The sequence below is a fragment of the Ostrinia furnacalis genome, unplaced genomic scaffold (genome assembly GCF_004193835.3).
Source record: "Ostrinia furnacalis isolate ACB-3 unplaced genomic scaffold, ASM419383v2 OfSCF0696, whole genome shotgun sequence".
NCBI classification, from domain to species: Eukaryota; Metazoa; Arthropoda; class Insecta; order Lepidoptera; family Crambidae; genus Ostrinia; species Ostrinia furnacalis.
Window position 1 is genome coordinate 127,605 of NW_021130935.1, and position 19,561 is coordinate 147,165.

At 38.0% G+C, this 19,561-nt stretch overlaps 1 protein-coding gene across 1 annotated transcript in view; it reads right to left on the reverse strand.

Moving 5' to 3' along the window:
* Positions 1–1,596: 1,596 nt before the first annotated feature.
* The window catches only part of ssp3 (short spindle 3), an 89,863-nt gene continuing 71,898 nt past the window's right edge, over positions 1,597–19,561 (reverse strand). The window contains exons 18-21 of the mRNA XM_028300160.1: positions 10,261–10,369; positions 9,723–9,823; positions 5,630–5,791; positions 1,597–4,527 (exon numbers count right to left, since the gene is read on the reverse strand). Coding sequence (XP_028155961.1) covers positions 4,432–4,527; positions 5,630–5,791; positions 9,723–9,823; positions 10,261–10,369 — 468 coding nt within the window. The 3' untranslated portion in view covers positions 1,597–4,431. The remainder of the gene's footprint in view (positions 4,528–5,629; positions 5,792–9,722; positions 9,824–10,260; positions 10,370–19,561) is intronic.

Sequence of the window (19,561 nt, forward strand, 5' to 3'; positions counted from 1 at the left end):
AAATACTTCATTTATTACGCAAATCGAAAATCGTGTAGCAAATTACGCTGATATGAGCACGGCCTAATTTTCCATACAGCAGTCGATTCGATTTCTTACTGCCCATTAAGTAGTTACCACACCCCAACACTAGTTAGTGTATGGTCACGACTATCCGACCTATTTTTATTCTAGTCCTTTAATATAGTTTTATGGTTCAAATCATAATAAAATATAGCACAATGTATCTCAATGTTTATAATTAATTGCAGCTTGTTCGATCGGGGTTTTGGACTTATATTTGTGAAAGACAAAGGCCAGAAATACGTAATGAGAAGATTTTTTGGTGTACAATGTCGCATTACTAAAAATACTTCTAGCGGAATGTGAACCCAAGACCACTTAACCTTCATTTGCGTCCCCCAAAAAACAAATGCAAAAAGATTCCCGAATCCTCTCCATCACAATGCACTTCCGCCTCCAATGACGCGTGCAAATCGGAAGCCATTTTCCGAGCTAGCGCCGGTGACGTCATTGCGGGGAACTCGTGTGTGCCTAATGGTTTAATATTGGAGGAAATAACCGCTCGTAACGATGGAAAATGTGAAAAATCACTCAAATTCTTTTGTCCGGATCTTTTTTAGCATTTGGGTGTCTAAAACGATTTTAGAAACGTTTGAATGGAACTTGATTAAACACAATGTGATTGCTCACAATTTTGATTGAAACAAGCCATTAAATTAAGCCTGGAATTGCAATTTACAACTTACTTGATCATCTCATAAATGAACAAAAAGGACATCGAAACTTTCAAACAACGTTTGAACTCGCCGCTAAAAGCCAAAAAGAGACACAACATGTCATTACAATACATACTTACAAAATTTGCGATTCCAACAATGCAGCAATATCTTGTAGATCTTATGATTGAGGTTGTAAAGATCAAAATCTAACTGCGAGTGTCAAAACTGACGAGCCTTTTAGTGAATTCCGGGCGCCTCACCATAACTCCAACTGCACTTAAGCGCCCGATGTAAATTTGTCTGTTCAAAGCCCATTCACTGATGGGGCCAAAAATAAACCGATTTATGAATTAATTTTAACTCTGCTTATAAACACGACATTCACATTTGAGCTTGAATTGAGTGACGGAAATAAACTGGAAGTCGTAGCTTATGCTAAAGTGGTTGGTATTTAAACTTTGGAATTTAATTAATCTTTTCCACTTACCTAGGAACTTCTCTGAACTACTCTGGGCTATAACTTACCTATAACAATGTTTTATTATTAAATACATACCACCTTACTAATAACAAGTTACACACTCATGAACAGTTGTTTAAAATGTCATTTCCATACTAAATGTCACTTTAAACTAATGTTCAACGCGCGCGTAACTTTTATTATTAGTAAGGGGGATAATATTTAGCATACAATATGACTTGGAAACTCTTCCTAAAAACAGGCGCTTGTCTGTTTTTGCTATATTAAACTTAAACTCTTCCTATCTTACTGTTTAAATTACATCATCGTTTTATGAACTTATGGACTGTTTTTATTAGGGAGTAAATACAACTACTGTTAACAGCTAATGAGTATGAAGTTAAACAACAAGCGACTGTTACACAAATATTTATTTGCCACTTACACAAAAATACACAATGAAAGTTACACGAGAAATGTTATCAACGCTAAACGAAAGAAATCACAGATAATATAATACAACAAACTCGACGCGTACTGCTTCTAATGTCTAACTAAACATTTAAATACATATATTATATTACATTTGCGGTGACGTTTAAATAAGTCGTAAAATATATGAATCACAGTTTAGTAAAAATCGAAATTTATCACAAAATTAAACATAGAAAAAAGAAAGTAGTAAAATAAATTATAAATTCCAATCTCTGACTGACATAAAGCTTTCGATCAAGCGGTTCATGATTTCGTTCGTTATTATTTTTGTTAAAAAACACTTTTCTCAACGATATAACCCTTAGCTTCTGCATTTATCACAGCATTCCTAATTTTTAATACTTACTTACTTTATTGAAATGTTCCCCTCTGAATTTCCAACAGTGTCCTTCAAGGCACACTTTTAGCACACCTTTTATTCCTACGTGCGTGTTCGCACGAAATTAAGTTTGGAACCAATTGATTAAACGCCGTCTACTTAGATTTCTACGCTTCCATCAACACACGTCTTGTCAGTCAATTGCACGTTCTCGTAGTTATAAAATAAATAAATTGTTTAATGGCCATTTTTAAATACCTTAACTTTAGAAGTCATATTGTGAAATAGAAACACAACCTTGGAAAGAAAGTTCGATCTAATGAAAGTAAATTTGAAGAGGAAGAAGCTAGCGAATCAAAAATTTAATTAATTGAGATAGTTTCATAGACATTATTATTAATTTTAAATACAAGTGCCAATTAAGTACTCGAACGTTAAACATTTCGTAAATTACTAAGCAGAAATTTGGATAGACGATCTCAAATAACGTAAATTTTCCATTCGCATTCCAAGAATATCTAGTTGTTTTAGTAAATTCTACTTTCATAGAAAAATAGGTATAGTCACATCAAAAAGTGTACATATAATATGTCGCTACCTCGAATAATATTACATAATAACATCGAATAATACATTGTTCTGTTTATAGGACAGTGAGTTTGGATAACACCGATTATTATTATTATATTTATGTGGAATGATACTACTAGGCTTTGTCAACAAATCTCGAGAAAACTATCTCACTGTGGTCTGTTTGAATAAAGTCAAGTTCACAAGAATATACAAGATCCTAAATATTTTCGGTTATAACGGTTTTCGGTAATTTCGGTTATCGTTTTTGGTGTTTTATTGCAGTGTAAGGTTCCCAAATCCAGGGAGAGATGGCGTGGAATGAACATTACATCACAGTGGCGAAGCATATCACACCTAATAGGTTTTGTACATTTATCATTTTGACTGTTAAATTATGTAATTTATAAATAGAAATTGAATCAAATGGATTATGATATTTTTCACAGATTTGCAGACAAAGCCACTAACTATGACTTGTATATTTCGACACAGAACGATACATGAAACATCCAACCTACGTAAACATTGCGTCCTTTTCCTGCGCACTGAATTAGAGCGAGACAGCTCGCGCCACGTCCATCCTATATAGTTGATTATACCATAGACAAATATACACGAGTCAATGAAATAGCTACTCTTTTCCGAAGTCAATAAAAAGGGGTATTAAATTCGTATTACAATCATTATTAGTAGCAGCTGTGGTTTTTTTAACTTGAAAACCTACTAGAGAAGTATGTCAAAGTATGTCTAAAAATAGTTGTGAAATGTCATGGCCACCGTCATCATCCTCCAACCCTCCCAATCCGTCTGGCCAGCGTGGGGAGTGTAGGCCAAATCCTCCATTTGCCTCTGTTTTTAATTTTTTCTCTCTAATTTACAGAGAGGGTCGTGCTCCTTCGATGGACACGAAAAGTCTATTTATTAGAATTCGGACCCATAGTGAGTCAAAGACTAAATGGAAGGTGTTTATATCCTCAATCAATAAAGAAGACTACTAAAGCCTGGTCCGTGAGCACGTAGAATTTTGTCCAATGACCCCAAGCTACCCATCCTTATCACTCGCGCGTAATTATATTGCTGTCGCGACTGTGCGACGGGCGCCCGCAGACAAAATTCTACGTGCTCACGGACCAGGATTTAGAACTAAACTCACATGAATGCAAACTAGACGCATATCAATTTTAGAGAGATCTCTCATCTACAAAATTAAAGAAAAATATCATTACACTCGAAAAATAGTTTCACTTTTTATTGAGATCATTTTGTAAAAAAATAATGATGTAAGTATCAAAAATATTAAAAGAAAAGGAATTCACAAAAGGACACACAACCCAAAAAACCACAGCTATTGAATCAAAATTAGGCCTTTAGTCAAATCCGGTAGTTACAATAGGAATACATACATAAGTTATAATATGTAAATACATTTCAACATTATTTGCACGACGAAGTAGCTCAATACTATAATTAAAAATACCAAAATAACCGTAAATTTAAAATAGTTGACTATTTTTAGTAATTTTTAAAACTTGATACACTTTTTTATTACAATAAAGCCCCTAGCACAAAAATAAGATATTTTTTGATCCACATTGCTCTCAACTGCCTAATTTTTCATTGATTTTATCAATCAATTCGTCACTCTACTATTGTTGACGAAAGAAAGAGACAAAACACGATAACTACTCAATCGTGCAAATACAATTCGAAGATATCTAACGCGACCAGTGTCACAAGGATAACTAGTGCGTTCATTGATTAGAAAATCAATTCCTCTAAGTTTTATTAGACAAGAACAAGAAAGTTACACCTTATGGCTCTAGTTATAAAGTCCAGATTCAGGTCTGACCTTGAGGTTAGCGTTACTTCTTTCCCGGCTTCTTGCTGCGTCCTTGCTTGATGACCTGTACCAGTTTGACCTTCTGTGCTTCGGGGCTGCTCATGAATTCTTCTATCATCTAGAGAAGAGAATATTTGTTAGAAATAGGAACTCCAGCCGTAACCTAGTGGCTATAGGAATGATACTCAAGCCATAATCTAGTAAGTGTAGGGGTGTAGCATATTTCGCTCAGACAGCACGGCTGAATTGGCAACAGAGCTTTGTTGCGACTTAAACAATACCACTATATCCTTATGCCACTTCAGCCGTAGGCTAGTAACTCTAGGAATGCCACTACAGCCGTTGGCTAGTAGTAGTAACTGTAGGAATGCCACTTCAGCCGTAGTCTAGTAGGTACCTAGCCATAGCCTCGTAGCTGTAGGAATGCCACTCCAAACGTAGCATCGTAACCGTAGGAATGATACTCCAGTCGTAGCCTAGTAGCTGTAGGTATGCTACTCCAGCCGTAGCTTAGTAGCTGTTGGGGTGACACTCTAGCCGTAGCCTCGTAGCTGTAGGAATGCCACTCCAACCGTAGCATAGTATTTGTAGGTACACTCCTCCATCCGTAGCTGTAGGAATGACACTTCGGCCGTAGCCTCGTAGCCGTAGGGATGCGACTCTAGCCGTAGCCTAGGGGCAATGATATAGACACAGTATTTATTTAGTTAGCTTACCTCAGTGCTAAGCTCAGCCGCTATGGCCGCGGCCGCCGAGGGTCTGTCAGACAGCGCAGCCAGTGTGGGCAGTAAAGCCTTGCTGTGTGTCTTGGACACTAGCCAGTTGATCCTAGGCTCTTATCTCTAGGGATAACCCTTCAGCCGTAGTCTAGTAGGTACCTGTAGGGATACTCTCTAGCCGTAGCCTCGTAGCTGTAGGGATGTCACTCCAGCCGTAACCTAGGTAGCCCCTCTAGCCGTAGCCTAGGGGCAATGATATAGACACAGTATTTATTCAGTTAGCTTACCTCAGTGGGTCTATCAGAGAGCGTAGCTAACGTCGGCAGCAGAGCCTTGATATGTGTCTTAAATACTACACAATTACAGTTTATCAAGCTTAGAGTAATCTCTGCATAGATGATACTCCAGGCGTAGCCTATCCTTAAGGAAGTCTGTGTAGGGATGCCACACTAGAAGTAGCCAGTACCTGCTGTAGGAATGAATGTAGACTCAGTAACTTACCTCAGTGCTAAGCTCGGCCGCTATGGCCGCGGCAGCCGATGGTCTGTCAGACAGCGCAGCCAGTGTCGGTAGTAAAGCCTTGCTATGTGTTTTGGACACTAGCCAGTTGGCTGGAAGCGTGCAGAGAGTCTTGATCACGCTCCAGCCTTCGAGGATTGTCTCCTGCAAATAATAGCCTAATTTAATATTTGTAACAGGTATTAACGCGATACGCGGTTAAGTATACTGGTCATCACAAAAATCGTGGTTATAAAACCAAATAATGATCTCACGTGTCCTCTTTAACAGATTGATAGCGATTAATCCCAACTTAACAGTTTTATAGCCATAAAAGTTGGCTCAAGCGTAACTACCTATTGTTTGAAGATTTGACTCTGGATTTTTCTACAGACATATTTTTGGGGTAAAAGCTTTTAAATGGTGCCAATATTAGTGGGAAGTGGGGATGCGTACGTTTGAAAGTGCTTGTCGCGGGAGGGTTGATTTTTGTGATGACCAGTGTAAATATTACCTCTCTGCCTGACGTTTCAAAACGTTAATAGCCTTATTGTTACAAGTGACGACTGACACAACTATTAACTATGTAACGATTACAAGTAACAGGTATGCTTGTTTTACGAGTGGCGGCGGGGTTCGAACCAGCGTTCCTCGGATCTCAAGTCGGTCAGTCCGACACCTTCATTCAACGTTGATTAGTTTTCGCCTAAAATAATTAATCGTAAAGCCTAGTATTCTCAAACAACGTTCAAAACTCGATTGAAACTTAAGTAAAGATCAAGCAGCGGTATAGACACTCACAGATCTGAATCAAAGTCAAAGCTTTTATTCAGTACTTAGGCTGTATTCAGTACTTAGTCTTTTACAGGGCAAGCTTTACACGTGTACCAACACTAGGATTTTCATCAATCGTTTTTTACATTCATAATTAAGTGCCGTTTTAAATTACTTAGCCAGGCCAGAACCGCATAAATAGAAGAAAAAAACATATAAACTTCATCTTAATTTTCGATAAAAAATCATACTAAAAACTTTTTAGTAATAAGTTACCAGTTAATTTGTTCCTCAGTCTTCACCCTATTTCACGTGCAACTCAAAACTTCTAATTCAAGCAATAAATTGCATTCCCCAAATTAGAGCACCTGCTTCCAACATCTCATTACAAATTAATATCTTCCAAAAGCCAAGTCAAGCTTGGCCAAGCGCGGCCAAGTTGTTGGCACATGTGTTGCGAGCGCGCGTCCTTATCAATTATTAGCGGCAAAAAAGCAATGTCCATACTTCATGGTAACGGCCGTGACGTAATGGGGTGTGATGCAGTGGGTGCACTTAATACAATAGTAATAGTATAGTGCATGAAAATGTTTATTTATTTATTTCCATTAACATATTCAGCACATACAAACATAGGTACATGCAGTTTAGATAAGTAGCTGCACCAACTAACATCGTGGGAGTATTTGAATTGTTTTCAGGTTTTCTTCGATTTTTTTTAGAATCTTGCTTTCATGTTCATCACTTTCAACTTTATTTGCTTTTTCTTTTTTCAAATAATCAGATCGAGTCAAGCCTGCGATGTCCAAACCAAACGGAATTCGCAAGAAGTTGTTTTTCAATTCGTATACCCCACTTAGAATCCGAACCTCGGTCCCAATCATCATCGTTATCATTTCAGCCACAGGACGTCCACTCCTGAACATAGGCCTCCCCCAAATGACATCCACATCGCCCGGTTGGTAGCGGCTCAAGAGTCAAACTCTCTCAGAACCACAGAGGCGTCAATAGTCCAACTGGGCCTACTGAATTAATGTATGGTATACCGCAGCTGGATAGTGGCCGTCCAGGAGGCGACACCTGTGCCCGTGGGAACTTGCTACTTAAAACATTGTGCCTTTGTTGAATTTATGACACAGTTTACTAGTTTGGTCTGTTAATTAATAAAGTCAATTGTAATTTGTAAAATTATTAGCGCTCTCTGTCTCTTTCTACCTCACCTAGTTAACAACAAAAAAAATCGATAAAAAAACATAATTAAGCAAAATATGAGTTCCTCAAGCTAGAAAAAGTGATAATTGACAGAGATTTCATACAGAAATTGTAACATTGATAAAAAAGACAATCGCCCATATAACATTGTCTTCAGCCACAAGTCTAGTATATTCTTTCCTTACCACCTAGGGTGTAACAAGCTATATCCATTTAAGTTTAGATATTATAAAGCAAGGTGCAAATCCTCTGTATCCGTAGTCTCCGCTTTGGAGCTCGAAGTTTAATCCAGCACCTAGTTACCAACTTTATCCTGTCTCGTAGTTGAAATAAGGTGTTGGGTTTGAGTTTGAGAAGCAAGCTCGTGGAAATAAGTTCCTCCTGTGTATTCTATCTTTCTCTATGGAACTACAAAGCTTATACAGGGTGTTAGGTATATGGGTATATGAGCCGACACTAGCCCATGTTAACATGGTCATGTAAATGGTATGGTGAAGTCAGAAAATGGATATCTTCATTTTAATTATTTTAATTTTCATACAAATCGGATTTTATAAAATGTATTTTGTATGAAAATTAAAAAAAATAAAATGACAATATCAAATTTCTGACTTCACCATACCATTTATATGCCCATGTTAACATGGGCTAGTATCGGCTCATATACCCATTTACCTAACACCCTGTATAAGTGCAAGTCCGCGTTATATATACTTACGAGCAAAAGTATGGAATCACCCACTTGTGTTTTGTTCCCAACGATCTGAAGAACTCAATGACTATCTATGCATCTATGATATCAAGTTAAAGTTTGTAATGTAACCTTTAAACTGGTACCATTTTTAATTTAATCTTCATAGTCGTTTAGCTACAACGATTACCCAAAACGAATGGGGTGATTTCATACTTTTTCTCGCGAGTGTAGTTTCCACCAAGGCGTAGTAAAGAAGTGTGTTGAATAACCAATCAGATTTCATTATTTCCACTTCTCGTCTCCGTTCCGCACAGTTTCGCTCCGCCTCGGTGGAAACCGAGCCTCAGAGAACAGTCACATCTTATAGATCGTTTCATCCACGAAGACGCGCCCCACCATTCTTCCGCTAAAGTTTGAATGTTATCGGTAGACGCTAGATTATCCATGAGTGCCCCACCAATTTTTGGTCGAGGGAAGCGCGGGGTGCGGGGAGTTTGATCCGAGCAATCCTTGCGTACCGTGTGGTGACGGCAGAGTAGAATACATTTGTCACCAACCCCTACTCTTCCCACGGATGTCGTAAGAGGCGACTTAGGGACTACACATCAAACATAGAACGGGCAGCAGCGCTCTCTGAAAAACATCAATCTTTTAAACTGCGATCTCCAACCCGCCTGCCAAGCGTGGGGATTATGGCAAAACCCTCCACTATAGTGGAGGAGGTTCATAGTCCAGCAGTGGACTGTAAAGGGCTGTTGATGATGATGAATCCGAGCGTCATTATTGTAGTGTGCGTGTGCACTCACGGATGATTTAGCGTGTACCGATAACACTCAAACATTAGCGGAAGAATGGTGGGGCGCGTCTTCGTGAATGAAACGATCAGTCTGCGAAGACATAAGCGATATACTCGTGGTGATCTCTAGTATATTCAATATCTTTGGTCCCTACGCTTGAGTAAACTTTGTAGTAAAGGTCAAGTGAACAAACCATGTATACTAAATAAGTAACAGTTGTAAACACGTGTCCAACACAGGTGCGCCCGCATGAGAAAACGAAACGGTCAGCTAGAGGATGCGACTTTAATTGCTCGTGGTGGGCATAATAAGTTTCACTTGAGAAATACACGTAGATAATGTTATTGAAATAGCTAATAAATGACGGTTTGATTAAAATTCCTTAGAAGATATGGGTAATATCACATGACATGTATAGTGTGTGAAAGAACCTTGTAAGTGTTTTATTGATTGTCAATTTACCTAAAAACAATTTTGTATACTGTACTGTACAAAATACTTTTATGACGGCTTTGGATTGAGATTGATAATATAGCAACTTGGCTTTAGTCTATTTGATTTTAGGTAGACAGATAGTCATGATTACGAATTAAGAGTTCGTATTAATATTTCTTCTTACCTGAAGTTGTGGGTTGTTGACGACCACGAACCCGACGAGGACTATGAGGTCCAACACCATCGTTTCGGACAGAGTCTGGTCTAGCCGTTGGTTGCTCAGATCTGTAGGGAAAAGTAGATAAGCTCTATAGTATCTTATTCTGTTATAATAGGTGTTATTTTGGAATACAAAGATTTAAGAAATGTTATTATTTATCATCCTTCCATGGGAAGAATAGGCTAAATTATTTATTTGCCTCTGATAAATTAAGTCTTGCGTGCAGTGGAGAAGGATGACGACAAAATCCTCAACTTGCTTGTGGTAAATAAAAGAGGGTCATGCTTCTGAAGTGATGATAATGTCGGAGACTAACCAAAACTGCACTCAATGGTCCACTCCACGAGTGCACAAGAAAGGCTACAGTGTGGGAGGAATGGCGACGGATTGTGAGGCTTGCCACCGAACCTGGTGTGACGACCACGACCACTCTGGCAAGAATGTAGCGACGGAGAAGAAGAAGAACCAAACCTATAGCTACTGGAACAAGTGGTGTACTCACGCAAGGCACTGGACCTAGGAGCCTCCTTGTCGCTGGGGGCGTGCTGAGACAGCAGTCTTGCCACTGCAGCCCTGAACTCCAGCGGCCAGCCTGCCTCGCCAAACGCCTCCTGTGAACAAGCGTGGCTTTGAGTTTTATGGTCTAGAGATAGGAAAAGCTAAGGAGATTGGAGAGGTTCGATACTTTTAGGGCACTTATACACGTCCCAAATATAGTTTGCCATATCATCACTTCGGGACAAAGTAGGCTAGTGTTGGGAAGTGGCGGAAGAAACTTAAGTCACATTTGTTATTAAAAGAAGTCACATTTGTTATTAGCAGAATTTTGGCAACTGCAACAGGAGTTTGTTAGATTGTTACAATTCACGTAATGCCGACAATAGCAGGGTTCTGATGTACTAAGTTTAGATGCACACTAGCATTACATGAGACGAAGATCACATTAGATACAACTTCAAACTAAAAATTAGAGATAGCAAAGCATTAAAGGACATGACATTCTTGAACAGATTAAAAAAAATAGTCCTGATGCTTGTGGTTCAAGTCTCCAGTCAATCTCAGCAAAACTGTATCCCAGTTTAACAGTAACTACGTTTCCGAGATTTCGCAGGGGACTCCACTGGCTACCACATCTCCAAGCCAAACGATCCTCCAACACGCACGTCTGAATTATTTGGCTCACGCACTTCCGCGGCGAATCACGGGGTCTCTTTACTTGCTAGCACGGATTTGGTAACGAAACATTTGCTGCGAGTCGGGTGACCACATTATAGGGACATAAATAGGATGTCTTACATTAAAATAAGCCAACGAATAATAACAGCAATGAACAGAAAGTCAATGGTGATAGAGCCGATGATGCAAAACTTTAAAAATAAATTAAAATCTCACAATTTACGTTTAAAGTGCAGTAGCTCGTATTTCTACTCTACTAGTCACATGACTATGCACCTTTCAATTCATGACTTCACTGGTTTACTTTTTATTAATAGCCCAGCTGTAGATCCTAGCCACATAGAAATGAGGTTGGTATTATTTCCTACTTTTCCCTAAACCATGATAGGGGTACCAAATAATATAGTCGGTCATCACAGTTTTCCGAAGTGGTCGGGCCGGCCAGAGTACGTGCGCCGCTTGACAGATGACCTCTGCAGGCATATTTTAACTGTCAGAAGTCGGATTTCATGTTCAACAACTTCATGTCATTGGTTTACTTTTTATAAATAGTCAAGTTGTAGATCCCAAGCCACGTAGGAATCTCAGCGATGACATGACTACCTCCGTCCCGTTCCCTACTTTCCCCTGCACCATGGTATCCCTAGTCGGTCATCACAGTTTTCCGGAGTGGTCGGGCCGGCCAGTGTACGTGCCCCGCTTGACAGATGACCTCTGGTGGCGTTTAGTGAACTGTCCGACGTCGGATCCCTGTCAGATTTCGTGTTCAACTTTTGGAAACTTTTTACACAATATCATTTTGCTGGAACTATTGTGGTTGTGGCGGAAATTCTGTTTGACGAAGTTTTATTTTGTAATAGTTTTGAGGCCGACTTTGAGTAGAGCCGGACAACATTTATTTGTTATTTTATTAGTAGCTCAAACTTATAATTAATTATGCTTTAAAACATATTACTAGAAGATTCTGTAGAGTCGGCTTTAATATTCCTTACATAATTTTATATGCCTGCCTATACTATCTTTTAGTATTTATTACATAATGTATAATACATAAGTCACTTAAAAAAAAGTCCTGCATGACCACTAAGTAGGCCTGTAATTATGAAAGGACACCAGACTGAATTTAAAGTCAAACAAAGATTTATCTAAGCTAGAGTTTTAATTTCCAGGTTTTGACATAAAAATGTGTGCTTCCTTTATCTAGAATTCTAGACTCACCCTTTACAGTTTGTACTCAGTCAACAGACCCACACAATATTCACATCTTCATTCATTCGATCCATCCATTCGGTCCCAAAACAAGCAAACATCGGACCCCAGTGCGCAGTGTTCAAACAATCAATCATACGCAATTAGGGGGCCTTAAAAACCGCATCTGCTAATAAACTTATAATTCTGTTTATACGAGCATGTCCATTATACTAGTGTTGTATGGTATCCGTACATTTATCGATAGGCCATATGAGCAGAAGTAAATAATATCATTGTATGTAATTTTCTGTTGGAGGGTAAAAAAAGACTCTTCCTATCCTTTAAACTCTCAACTCTATTTTTTAAAGTAATACATGCCAAGTAAATTATACTAATACTGACACTGAATTGTACATCTATTAACTATGAGATATTCAATATCTTCTGTAATGTAGCCCATAATAAAATTCTTGTTGCTTTTTTTAACAAATAACATTAAATTAAATAATTTTCATTTAAAACAACTGGCTGGCTGAAACATTTTTGCTTTTAAATGGAAGTAACATAAGTAATAGTTGTATTTCAAAGCAGCTTTTAAAAGCAAAAATGTCGAAATAAATATACTTATTCATTTTTTGCTTTTAATAAACAAACGCTAATGGATGCTGAAACGTATTTTGATGAAAAGAAAGATTTTAAAATAAAATTTACGTTGTTTCTCATTTTGAAATATGAATCTTTGAATTTATTGTACAGACGACGGCATGACAATGTAGGCACTGAAAACATCTTATGTAATTAATTGTAAAAACTGTAAAGCGCTATATTGAAACAAAAATCAGATTTTTTAAATGATATCACTGTTACAACTACGTAAGTCTTGTCAGTTTTTATTTAGATGTTCCATCGACAGCCGTCGTATGTAGGTCTTCATAATAAAGATTTCCTAATATCGATAAAAATCCAAAACTACATACATCACTAACCTCACAGTATAAACACAATCTCTAAACCAACCCAGCAAGGTCTAAAATTCCACAAGCTTATTATCTAGTCCCATGGGAGGCCAATTATGCACGCCATAAAACGGGATGCAGACATCAAAGTCGGAGCGGGAATCGAACCCGCGCCTCTGGGAGCGAATGTTTGCGGAGGCGTTGTGGTTATTACTTATTATTATTGATATGGCTTACCATATCATAATGGGAGGGTAGTTAAATTATTTATTTATAAATGATGACGTCATTGAATATTTAGCTCAACTTTGCAAGCTGGTGGAGTGACGACTTACGAAAGGCAGCTACCGAACGTAATCTAACAACCATATTCACAAACATTATTATGAAGTCTCACACTGCGCGTGGACGCATATCGGTTTTAAAAACCTATTCATAGACAATACCACAGAATACATAATAGTAGCAACAGAAATTGCACTCCTTTGTGTAGGATCAGATGCCGACATTTTAACGGTAATAATCATAATGCAAAATATCCAACGCACATGGTGCATTCGAAATCGCACCTTACTACTACGCTCACAAGAGCGCATTTTTTTTGTGTTTAGAATTGATCTACGTCACCGCTCAAGCGTCAGGGTTGTATGAGCAAAGTAAAATAAATAAAAACTTAATTTTAAGAAGCATTTATTGTATTTACGATTAGAAAACTTTAATCTAGTGGAGTTTGTATAATCGTACCATCTCTAAAGTACCTATTAATAAACTTCAGTGTTGCGATAATTCGAAATTAAACAAACAGTTTTAAAAGATGTAGTGTCGGAAAATAGACACGGTGAAGTAAAGTTAATGTTTTTATTAGCTACAATAATTTTTTTGCTATAGTTTTTTGTCATAAGTATTTCAAAATAATTTATTATTTAAAAAGTGTAGTTTTTTTTTTATTATTTAAATCACTACAGTTAATTATTATTCCTAAATATTAAAATTTTTCATTAAAGAAGAATAACAGTGCTGTTGGAACAATAAACCTTGATTGCGACTATGATCGACCGAGCGTGTATAGATACGCGTGTGCAAACAGGCGCGTGGCGGCCCGGACTGATTTGCAACTTGAAGTTGTCGCGCGCTGTAGGTAATTATCTCGGCCGGCATAGGCGAGTGACGGAGGCCTGACAATACTTGAGTGGCGGAGTGACTCACACGAACCAATCACAGAGCTTCCGACTTCTTAAGCAAGTATCGTTTGTGAATACGGGTGTTAGAAATCAAATATACCTACCATTATGCGTACTAATTACATTATGCAATCCTATATAAAGACTAGAAAAAATCCGTGATAGTACGGAATCCTTCGCACCACTCGCGCTTGACCGGTTTTTTCTTTGCACCCAGTCTCACACAACTCACACAGTCCGTATATACAAAAGTCCGTCTGTGTCAAACGGGAAAAGTCGGGATGAGCCGGCGTCAGCTAATATGGCTGCTGTGTGCCGCACAAATATATTAGGGGATGGGATACCATTCGCGGTTAGGGCTGGCAGATTATAGAAATACTAGCATTTGCCCGCGGCTTCACCCGCGTGAATTTAATTTGTCACAGATCGTCATAAATTATAGCCTATATGTTATTCTGGGTTATAAACAATAATACTGTAAAGTTTTATCAAAATCCGTTCAGTGGTTTTTGCGTGAAAGAGTAACAAACATCCACACAAACTTTCGCATTTATAATATTAGTAGGATGATGGAAAAGATGCCTCATGTTCTTTTACAAAAATTTTTTTTTTCAGACGTTTGTCAACCCTGTACAAGATCCGCCGTGCAGCCAACATCTAGTATTCGTTCAATTTGGACACTCGGAATGTTTGTTGCGTTTTTTCGACGTCGAGTGTACTCCCGTGTTTGGTTTGCATTACGTTTGGAGTCGCTGCTTTGAGGTACAGTTGGTTGCGGAAATGTATTGCGTTGGCTTTAACAAATATGCTGAAAATATAATGAGATTTCTTCTCAGCACCAGCCCATAATAATAATTACTATAATGTTGTCTGTCCCGAAGTGATGGTAGGGCAAGCTATATTTGGGACGTGTACAAGTGCCCTGGAAAAGGCCTAACAAATATTTTGATTTTGAAGGCAACTTTTGTCTGGTTTCAGGTTTCGGTAGGAGAAGGACTTATGCTCCTTTTTTTCTTCAATTTTGAAGGTATATGTTGGATATTTTAAAACTACAAAATTTCCAGTTTCATGTATTTTATGATATAGATTTCCGAGTTGACTTGTAAAATCAATGAAGTGTTTTTTTTGGGAAAAGTGTTGCAACTTTCTACAACAGAACAAGCAGAAGTTAGAATCATTGCAAAAAAGGATATTATAAATAAAAAAATAAAAAAAAACGTTTATTGCTTTTTAAAAAACCTTATAATACATAACCTTGTAATAATGAAAATTCTAAACCAGCTACACAATTACAATGTACATAAAACTGCATTTAATTACTTCACCCCTACCCCTCCCAGTGTATACAGTTAAAACAACAAACTGCAATGGATATCTACAAGATCTGCGCCGACAAACAACCATGGTCTCAAGTGGTTACATTAAACACTGCCACGTGGCACATCCCCCTTCAAACACAAGCAATACACAACACTATAGCTCTAGCATTTAACTAAGTCAGTGCCTGAGGTATAATAATAATAATAAAAATCTTTGGACAATTTCACACAGCGCAAGCTAGCCCCAAAGTAAGCAACTCAATGCTTGTGTTATGGGTGCTAGCTTAACGGATATACTACTTATATACTTTTTTTTTAAATACATACATATTATACATAGTAACACCCAGACCCGTCACAGAAATTAAAATTCATCATTTCAATTTCTGTCCGGCCGGGAATCGAACCCGGGACCTCTCGGAATAGTAGTCCGCTCTGAACCAATACACCAAACGTCCGATCAAGGTATGGAAGCGGCACGGGAGGGTGTTTTTGAGGACGTCAAACAGCGAGACTTCAGATATGCTTCAGATTTGATTGTCACGTCATAATATGTCACTGTCACTCCTCCAGTGACACTACCATACCTCACGTACCGACTGAGTTAGGCGCTAGAACTAAATATGTATACCACATCATCATCATTATTATTTCAGTCATAGGACGTCCAATGGCATAGGCCTCCCCCAATGATTTCCACAATGGCCAGTTGGTGGCGGCCTGCATCCAGCGCCTTCCCGCTACCTTAATGAGGTCGTCGGTCCACCTTGTGGATGGACGTTCTACGCTACGACGTAATATACACATACACTTTTATAAGTAGTAGGTACATGCCTGATCTGATGATTTCTTTGAATTCTTCTCAATTCGGTAGTATGTTAGTTGCCTCAGAACAACGTCATTTATGATGTCACACTAAAGGGGGTCACACACATGGTGACAGATATAAATCTAGTTAGCGAGATAGATATCTAAACTTATGGAGGTAAAAATCGATTCACACAAAAAAAATTATGGTTGATTCCGGGTAAAGCTCGCTTCCACCTTCGGCCTGATCATCACTTTTCACCAGGTGAAATGCAGGCAAAGACCTTCCTTATTTAAGATTAGTTTGAGGAAGTGTTTTGTTTCTGTTGTATTGTTTTTGTAATGTTCTTGCTGTGTCAATAAAGTTTTTCTATTTCTATTTTTCTACATGTGTATTTATAAAACAGAGACGTATCTTGGCATTGTTAGTTACTGTCAGCTAATTCCAATTCGCCAGCACCCCACCGTAGTGGAAATGCAATAAAAACATTTATAATCCCGTCTTAATTTAAGTAAGACATCAGCATTATGCCGCGCGCCGTCTAAAGGGGGGCACACACGTGGTCGCGCACTCGATCCGCAGATAACAACGTTCGAGCACTCAGCGAATGTTTGCGAATGCTCTCGGACCGTGTGTACTCAGCACTTGAAACGGCCCGAATGGTAATTGAAGTTTTCATTTTGAGTTTTTGTTTTGTTTAAATATTACAATGAAATGAATGTTGAATCTAAACATTCGTATGGACGCATGAGTGGTTTATTTGATGGTCATGACAAGTTGACTTTATACAAGGTGTAATTAAAAACAATGCAATCTAAAAGGGGTGATTCAAATGTCATAAACTTTTTGTAAGGGTAAATATTTAAAAATAACTATTTTCCTTGCACCAACTGTAGCGACTCGGGTGTGTTCTTATTAGCAAAAGCAGCAAGTCTGTCGAACTCTATAAAAACACTGGTTAAAGTTATAGTTACGGATAAAATTAAGGAGATGCATCTTAGCTCAGAATTACATATTATTATTAGTAACCTAAAAACTTATGTAAGAAGTGTATGTTTTTGTTTATCAGTACGAAAACATTTCACATGGTTTTCAAATGAGATTACTCCACAAAAAACACTTGATATAATACCAAAGCGTCACCAATCACCAATCTGTCACAGTTATCCGCATCACTCAATACGTAACTGAGCGTCGACAAATTGCCCGCGACGCGACATGCGCCTTCGTAGGGTCCGTGGCCGAGTCCCCCAGTATTCGACGCACCCGTGGTTGAAGCCCCCGATTTAAATAAATTTAATATCATATTTTTTTCGGCTTTTGCACTAAGTACAGTCAACGAAAACCATGCATGTTTGACGCTATTTAAAATGATGTATTTATTTTTTTGTTAAAAATACTTAAAACTTTTATAATTAGAACTTTTATTTGTAGTTAGTTAAATGTAGAGAGAGTAGAGTTATTTTAAAGACTGATTGTTAAAATTATTTTGATTAGATAAAACGATTTACATGTTATTATAGGTAAATAAAACTTATGATAAAATATGATAGGTTAAAATAAAACCTATTATATTTTTAGGTATCACTATGGTAAAATAATATTAAACATATATTTGTACGATCAGTATAAATATTTATTCGTTTATAAATATTTTTGTGACTGACTGTACATTTGATTAAAAATTGCTTCTATCTGACCGGGGGCGTCGACCACGGGTGCGTCGAACACAGGGGGACTCGGCCACGGACCCCCTTCGTAGCGCTAGTACTTATTACATGGAATAACGTCACTTTTTTGTAAATCCAAATATCATGCTCTTGTTATTTCATGATAACATTTGAAAATAAAATAAGGTAAATTAGAATAGTCCTCAAAGACACTTGATGGCAATACCAAAAGCTTCGCCTGTCACCGATCTGTCACAGTCAAGGTTATCCGCGTCACTTAATACGTAACAGAGCGTCGGCAAATTGCCCGCGACGCGACACGCTCCTTCAGAGCACGAACATTTATCTAATAAGAAAATATTTGTTTCTGTCTTTACATTTCATTGATAAACAAAATACTTTATTTTATTGCGTTACCAAAATTTAAAGGTGAATATAGACCATAGCATTTACTTGTAACAGAACAGCAAGCTGCTCTATGAAATATCTATGTAGTTGTATCACCCTTTCACGAACCAAACGTCTTACTTTTTACCTGTATTGTACCATTCGCAAGAACGTTACATTACATAGAAATGCTCTAGTATATACTCACCTTAAAACTCTGTCACCATCTTAACCGTCACTACAGAAAACGAACTCCATTTTAATCATTTTTTGTCATACTACCGAGAGAGATTGCTCAATGTTTTGACAACAATAAGCCCCTTGTTACGTTGTCACAACTGTCAAAAGACAGTTGACATGTCAATGGGTCACGTGATTCGGGTCGCACTGACCACTGACAGCTAATCAATGGCACTATATCAATTGAATAAAGGGTTACTTGGGTAGCAGGGTAACAAAATTTAAAATTTTGTGAGTTAGAGTTTAAATTAAGACATTATTGTTTTGCTATATTTATGTAAAAAGAAACTTATTTATTATTTATACCTGACTGTGCTAGAAGGAGAGTTATTTAACCCTACCACTGCTTCGAGACAATAAACGTGCCAGTGCTGAGAAGAAGCAGCGCAAGAAACTCGTTCACTACCTTTGTGATATCCAAAATTTACTAGTGTTCTTTCTTTTTTTTCCTAAAGCTGAAGCATTCGCAAACACACTAACAGCTTAGAATAGCCACTAGCGCTCTTCATTTGGCCAAAAAAGGCAATTAAGTAAAGGAGATGTCTTACAATCTACACATATTCGTTGCAAATTCACACGTATTACAACTGCATAGAGTAGTTTACCTTGCCGTGCGGTACAGAGTAAACAGGATCGCATTCAGAGCGGTGGGCACTCAATTAACGGAGTGTCATTACCGTGTGTGTGCGCAGGACAAACAAGGGTGGTACGCGTAAAGACGGTAGCAGGGAAACTTGCCCAAGATAATACGGTACAGAGAAAAAGATTCGGGTAATATGGTGGCAAATACAGAAAAAAAGATTCAGCGAGACTTGACCTGCCCTGTCAAGCTACCAATTTGCTCTGAACGTAGCAGAACGTATTCGTGGTTAAGA